The sequence below is a fragment of the Phasianus colchicus genome, unplaced genomic scaffold (assembly GCF_987193195.1).
Source record: "Phasianus colchicus unplaced genomic scaffold, bPhaCol1.hap1.1 HAP1_SCAFFOLD_56, whole genome shotgun sequence".
NCBI classification, from domain to species: domain Eukaryota; kingdom Metazoa; phylum Chordata; class Aves; order Galliformes; family Phasianidae; genus Phasianus; species Phasianus colchicus.
The window spans coordinates 395,145-402,261 of NW_028325233.1; the positions used below are offsets into that span (position 1 = coordinate 395,145).

Below are 7,117 nucleotides of genomic sequence, written 5' to 3' on the forward strand. Positions count from 1 at the left end.
GGGGCAACAAGTAGCTGAAGAGCCTATCAGGAGCTCGGGCTTTGCAATGTGTATGAGCTTCATTAGCGCCAACATAAATGCACGCAACCTTCTGATTAAAGTTGAGACTTTCTGATCAATTCTGTGGTCGTGTGTTTGTCTCCCGCCGAGCTTCGACTAATGGTGACCCCGACGTGATACCCGTTGGATAGAACCAGACGAGCGGCGTAGGAAGTTCGGGTCCCTAAGCAGCGGGGACGGCGAAAGCACTCCGAGAAAGAAGAGGTGCCGCGCCTCAGGACACTCTGTGAGACCTGACCGATACGGGCTGCCGGACTTTGCAAGGCTGCAACAGCGCTGAAACTTAGGTATGGAAAGGGAAGCAGCTTATCAATTATTTACTCGCTTTTTAGAAGAGCGTGGGATAAAAGGAATAGATCTTAAAAAAGGGCTCCCTGGATTATTGGCCTATGGTCAGAGCCGGGGTTTGCTTGTTAACCCTCATTCAGTCCATGAGCTGAGTGAGTGGTGGAAGTTTGGAGATGTGTTGTGGGAGGCTACGATAGAGGACAGTAAAGTGGCAAGGAAACTGGGGAAGTTATGGAAGGCAGTTCATAATGAATTGCTTCAGAGTCAGGGTGAGAAAAGGGCAGCTCAACAAGTTGTGGGGGCACACCAGCGAAATGAGGGTTACGGGAATTGGCCGCCAGCAGTTCCTCCTGCCGTAAGCACAATCGTTATCCCAGCCGAACGGGCTGTGGGCTCAGAGCCAGTAAATGCTCCAGCCACCGGCTGGGAGCCAATGACTGTTCCAACCGCGCCTTGTGGAACCATTAACCCCTTCAGCAACTGCCCTAGAAAAGCAAGGCGATGAGCCGGTCCCTGGGGCAGAAAGTGCCCTGGCGGAGGCAATCGCAAGAGAGCGCAGAGAGGCATGGGCGAGCATAGCGAAAGCATGCATGGAGCAGCGGGATGGTGAAGGGGCGGCGGCGGTGCAGGAATTGGCGTGCCCTGTGACCTATACTCCTTTGGCTGCAGGAGGAATGCAGGCAACCATATCAGCATTAGACTGGAAATTATTGTCACAGCTGAGGGCTCCAGTTAGCCAGTGTGGAGTCACGGGTGAGCCAGTGAAGCAAATGTTGGATTTTATCTGGGGTTCACAAATATTGCTACAAGCAGACATAAGGGGAGTAGCAAAGTTGATATTTACTCAGCATCAGTTATTGCTGTTTATTGCTCACTGGCAAGATCTGTGCCAGCAGAGTGTGATGATTCAGAGGCAGCCAGGAGATCCGCTGCATGGGGTAACACTTGATGAACTACTAGGGCTGGGACCATACGTGAGGACGGAGACTCAAGCCCTCTTAGGTCCGGACAAATTGAGAGAATCTATGCAATTGGCTAGGCAGGCCATGTCCAGAATTAGGGCACCAGGTGGACTCCCCTCATGCATGGGAATCCAGCAAGGAAGGAGTGAGGATATCGGGAGCTTTATTGATAGGATAGCGACAGCTATAGAGGCTGCAGGGGTACCTGAATACATGAAGGGAGCTATGTTAAAACAATGTGCATTACAAAATTGCAATTCTACAACTCGGGGAGTTTTAAACACATTGACTAGTGGATGGACAATAGAAGAAGCACTAGAGCGAATATCAAATATACCTAGTGGTCCACAAGCATTATTAGTGAAGGCAATGGCAGATCTGGGTGAGGGATTAAAAGCCCAGGCACAAGCTAGTCAGTCGCAGGTAATGGCAGCTCTTGCACCTTTGCGAGCGTCAGAAGTCCACACACGCTGAGCAACAGATGACACTCCTGCATGAAACACTGGCAGCAAAGGACTAGTGATAGCACCAGAAAAGATCCAGCATACGTCCCCCTGGAAATATCTCAGACTGATATTAAATGATAAAATCGTCATGCCGCAAAAGCTTCAATTGAAGACAGACATAAGGACTTAAAACGACACCCAAAAATTACTAGGAGCCCTGCAGTGGCTACAGCCCATAGTCAGCATTCCAAATGAACTTATAGAATCATTGCGGTCTATATTGCGGGGAATGGTTGTGCATACTCCCATTGCAGCTCACGGAACCCACAAAAAGAACGGTGTCAGGATGCGAAACGATGAGAAAGACTGAAACCAGGCTTGAAACGACCATGAACTCATAGTGATTGGGATTGTGTGCTTCTTATTATTTGGTTTTGCTTTGTAACTTGTTGTATTTCAAACAGCAGAGTAGTAACCGTTGTTGTGTGGTTTTTATTTATTTTTAATTTTTTTTTAGTAATAGATTGAATGTGAATTAACAGGATTTAATGTTACTAATGCTGAAATCTATGGAGATAGCTATTTTAATGTATTGGTAGTGCTAAGACAAAACCTGGAAAGGAATCCCAAGCAAAGGGATGACCTTATATTATAGAATGATTAACTCTCTTTCATCCCACTATTCGGGAATTTAAAATATGATCATGCAGCACCTGAGACAAAGGCACACGCTAAGAGAGTTAACCTTGATAGTTTATTCTGCAAGCAGATGTTCCATTTGGCCTCTGTATCACGCACTGGCCATGCGGATGCAGTGTACAAATGGAAAATACTCTTTGGACCCTGAGAAGAACAAAAGAAAGAGAGAATCTGTGGTGGGTGAGAGAGGAAAAGTGCACCTTGAAGCAGGGGACGCCCTGCTGGCACTGCCTATTGCATTCATCACCCTTTTTCTGCAGGTTGTTGTTTCTCGAGGCTCAGTAAGTAATAATGCCCCTAGTTCTATCTGGCATGCAAAGTTCCTCAACTATTAATTTTCTATTAGCCCAAAGGCACAATCATGAGCACTCTAAAAGCATCTGTTGAAAAATCACTAAGATTTGTACAAAATCAATATATCAGAATATATAAAAGTTGAAGACTTCTTTCAAAGCAGTTAGAGATTAGCACAGAATGGGGCCCTTGGGGATTTATTTCCAGGTTGCAGAAAGTTGGGCTGCAGACCAAACACGTTTGTTCTTTTTAGTAGGTTAACAGTATTTCTTGTCATGATGTTATGTTTGCCTTGTTTCCTTTCTCACACTTATAGTATTGTCAATGGAGGCCTTGATTGAGTTATAATGATTGTATTATTAATATAATTAGTGTTATTATTTTATAGTATGGTAGAAGTTTGCTAATAAACAAAAAAGGGGGAAATGTGGGAACGTAAGAAAAAACTGCATGGAGCAGCAGCTGCGGAGCAAGATAAGTGGCGTGAGAACCAAGGACACCTTCAGAAGAAGAAAGAACATCTCACGGCTCTGATTGGCTAAGCAGACAAATGCCACTTCAAGGGTATTAGAGGAATTGTTGGTAGATACAGATTCAGTCAGACATGCCACGCTGCAAAATCACGCCGCTATAGACTTTTTACTGCTGGCTCATGGGCACGGATGTGAGGACTTTGATGGAATGTGCTGCATGAACCTCACGGAACACTCGTCATCAATACACCAACAAATAGCTAAGCTACAGCCCCTCACCAGCCATTTGCAGGAAGAAGAGGGTTTGGGGTTAGAGGACTGGCTCCGTGGGCTAGGAATTGGTCCCTGGTTTCGAGACATCATACGATTCATGCTTATGATACTGGGGGTGTTAATTGTGTTACTGTTGGTGGTGCCATGTGTGTTCTCTTGTCTACAGCGCTTAATACACCGAGCAATTGATAAGCTAGTAGGAGCTAGCCTAGGTGACCAAAAAGAAAACAGGGGAAGTGTGGAGAGCGTGATTGAGACCTGGCTGGCTGAGAAAGGCCACACAGACAGTATTCGGCTAGTGAGACGAGAGTCCTTGAGCAATGTAACAGGATGTAAACAAGGCTAACGAGGAGAGAGTCCTTGAGCAAACTAACAGGATGTGTAGGAAGGTAGGAGAATGTAGAAATAAGAAAGATGAATGGCATGGTCTAATCACAAAAAGTACAAAGAAGGGCTGGGGCAACAAGTAGCTGAAGAGCCTATCAGGAGCTCGGGCTTTGCAATGTGTATGAGCTTCATTAGCGCCAACATAAATGCACGCAACCTTCTGATTAAAGTTGAGACTTTCTGATCAATTCTGTGGTCGTGTGTTTGTCTCCCGCCGAGCTTCGACTAATGGTGACCCCGACGTGATACCCGTTGGATAGAACCAGACGAGCGGCGTAGGAAGTTCGGGTCCCTAAGCAGCGGGGACGGCGAAAGCACTCCGAGAAAGAAGAGGTGCCGCGCCTCAGGACACTCTGTGAGACCTGACCGATACGGGCTGCCGGACTTTGCAAGGCTGCAACAGCGCTGAAACTTAGGTATGGAAAGGGAAGCAGCTTATCAATTATTTACTCGCTTTTTAGAAGAGCGTGGGATAAAAGGAATAGATCTTAAAAAAGGGCTCCCTGGATTATTGGCCTATGGTCAGAGCCGGGGTTTGCTTGTTAACCCTCATTCAGTCCATGAGCTGAGTGAGTGGTGGAAGTTTGGAGATGTGTTGTGGGAGGCTACGATAGAGGACAGTAAAGTGGCAAGGAAACTGGGGAAGTTATGGAAGGCAGTTCATAATGAATTGCTTCAGAGTCAGGGTGAGAAAAGGGCAGCTCAACAAGTTGTGGGGGCACACCAGCGAAATGAGGGTTACGGGAATTGGCCGCCAGCAGTTCCTCCTGCCGTAAGCACAATCGTTATCCCAGCCGAACGGGCTGTGGGCTCAGAGCCAGTAAATGCTCCAGCCACCGGCTGGGAGCCAATGACTGTTCCAACCGCGCCTTGTGGAACCATTAACCCCTTCAGCAACTGCCCTAGAAAAGCAAGGCGATGAGCCGGTCCCTGGGGCAGAAAGTGCCCTGGCGGAGGCAATCGCAAGAGAGCGCAGAGAGGCATGGGCGAGCATAGCGAAAGCATGCATGGAGCAGCGGGATGGTGAAGGGGCGGCGGCGGTGCAGGAATTGGCGTGCCCTGTGACCTATACTCCTTTGGCTGCAGGAGGAATGCAGGCAACCATATCAGCATTAGACTGGAAATTATTGTCACAGCTGAGGGCTCCAGTTAGCCAGTGTGGAGTCACGGGTGAGCCAGTGAAGCAAATGTTGGATTTTATCTGGGGTTCACAAATATTGCTACAAGCAGACATAAGGGGAGTAGCAAAGTTGATATTTACTCAGCATCAGTTATTGCTGTTTATTGCTCACTGGCAAGATCTGTGCCAGCAGAGTGTGATGATTCAGAGGCAGCCAGGAGATCCGCTGCATGGGGTAACACTTGATGAACTACTAGGGCTGGGACCATACGTGAGGACGGAGACTCAAGCCCTCTTAGGTCCGGACAAATTGAGAGAATCTATGCAATTGGCTAGGCAGGCCATGTCCAGAATTAGGGCACCAGGTGGACTCCCCTCATGCATGGGAATCCAGCAAGGAAGGAGTGAGGATATCGGGAGCTTTATTGATAGGATAGCGACAGCTATAGAGGCTGCAGGGGTACCTGAATACATGAAGGGAGCTATGTTAAAACAATGTGCATTACAAAATTGCAATTCTACAACTCGGGGAGTTTTAAACACATTGACTAGTGGATGGACAATAGAAGAAGCACTAGAGCGAATATCAAATATACCTAGTGGTCCACAAGCATTATTAGTGAAGGCAATGGCAGATCTGGGTGAGGGATTAAAAGCCCAGGCACAAGCTAGTCAGTCGCAGGTAATGGCAGCTCTTGCACCTTTGCGAGCGTCAGAAGTCCACACACGCTGAGCAACAGATGACACTCCTGCATGAAACACTGGCAGCAAAGGACTAGTGATAGCACCAGAAAAGATCCAGCATACGTCCCCCTGGAAATATCTCAGACTGATATTAAATGATAAAATCGTCATGCCGCAAAAGCTTCAATTGAAGACAGACATAAGGACTTAAAACGACACCCAAAAATTACTAGGAGCCCTGCAGTGGCTACAGCCCATAGTCAGCATTCCAAATGAACTTATAGAATCATTGCGGTCTATATTGCGGGGAATGGTTGTGCATACTCCCATTGCAGCTCACGGAACCCACAAAAAGAACGGTGTCAGGATGCGAAACGATGAGAAAGACTGAAACCAGGCTTGAAACGACCATGAACTCATAGTGATTGGGATTGTGTGCTTCTTATTATTTGGTTTTGCTTTGTAACTTGTTGTATTTCAAACAGCAGAGTAGTAACCGTTGTTGTGTGGTTTTTATTTATTTTTAATTTTTTTTTAGTAATAGATTGAATGTGAATTAACAGGATTTAATGTTACTAATGCTGAAATCTATGGAGATAGCTATTTTAATGTATTGGTAGTGCTAAGACAAAACCTGGAAAGGAATCCCAAGCAAAGGGATGACCTTATATTATAGAATGATTAACTCTCTTTCATCCCACTATTCGGGAATTTAAAATATGATCATGCAGCACCTGAGACAAAGGCACACGCTAAGAGAGTTAACCTTGATAGTTTATTCTGCAAGCAGATGTTCCATTTGGCCTCTGTATCACGCACTGGCCATGCGGATGCAGTGTACAAATGGAAAATACTCTTTGGACCCTGAGAAGAACAAAAGAAAGAGAGAATCTGTGGTGGGTGAGAGAGGAAAAGTGCACCTTGAAGCAGGGGACGCCCTGCTGGCACTGCCTATTGCATTCATCACCCTTTTTCTGCAGGTTGTTGTTTCTCGAGGCTCAGTAAGTAATAATGCCCCTAGTTCTATCTGGCATGCAAAGTTCCTCAACTATTAATTTTCTATTAGCCCAAAGGCACAATCATGAGCACTCTAAAAGCATCTGTTGAAAAATCACTAAGATTTGTACAAAATCAATATATCAGAATATATAAAAGTTGAAGACTTCTTTCAAAGCAGTTAGAGATTAGCACAGAATGGGGCCCTTGGGGATTTATTTCCAGGTTGCAGAAAGTTGGGCTGCAGACCAAACACGTTTGTTCTTTTTAGTAGGTTAACAGTATTTCTTGTCATGATGTTATGTTTGCCTTGTTTCCTTTCTCACACTTATAGTATTGTCAATCGAGGCCTTGATTGAGTTATAATGATTGTATTATTAATATAATTAGTGTTATTATTTTATAGTATGGTAGAAGTTTGCTAATAAACAAAAA

General features: G+C 45.7%; 2 protein-coding genes across 2 annotated transcripts; both read left to right on the top strand.

The window, feature by feature from the left end:
• Positions 1–341: 341 nt before the first annotated feature.
• Positions 342–2,671, top strand: LOC149911838 (uncharacterized). The gene has a single exon (XM_090133244.1). It carries the CDS (start codon positions 939–941, stop codon positions 1,782–1,784), a length of 846 nt encoding a protein of 281 aa, XP_089989370.1. The 5' UTR covers positions 342–938; the 3' UTR covers positions 1,785–2,671.
• A 1,621-nt stretch (positions 2,672–4,292) lies between these two features.
• On the top strand, positions 4,293–6,622 carry LOC149911839 (uncharacterized). The gene has a single exon (XM_090133243.1). The coding sequence runs from the start codon at positions 4,890–4,892 to the stop codon at positions 5,733–5,735; it is 846 nt and encodes a 281-aa protein (XP_089989369.1). The 5' UTR covers positions 4,293–4,889; the 3' UTR covers positions 5,736–6,622.
• The last annotated feature ends 495 nt before the right edge of the window (positions 6,623–7,117 follow it).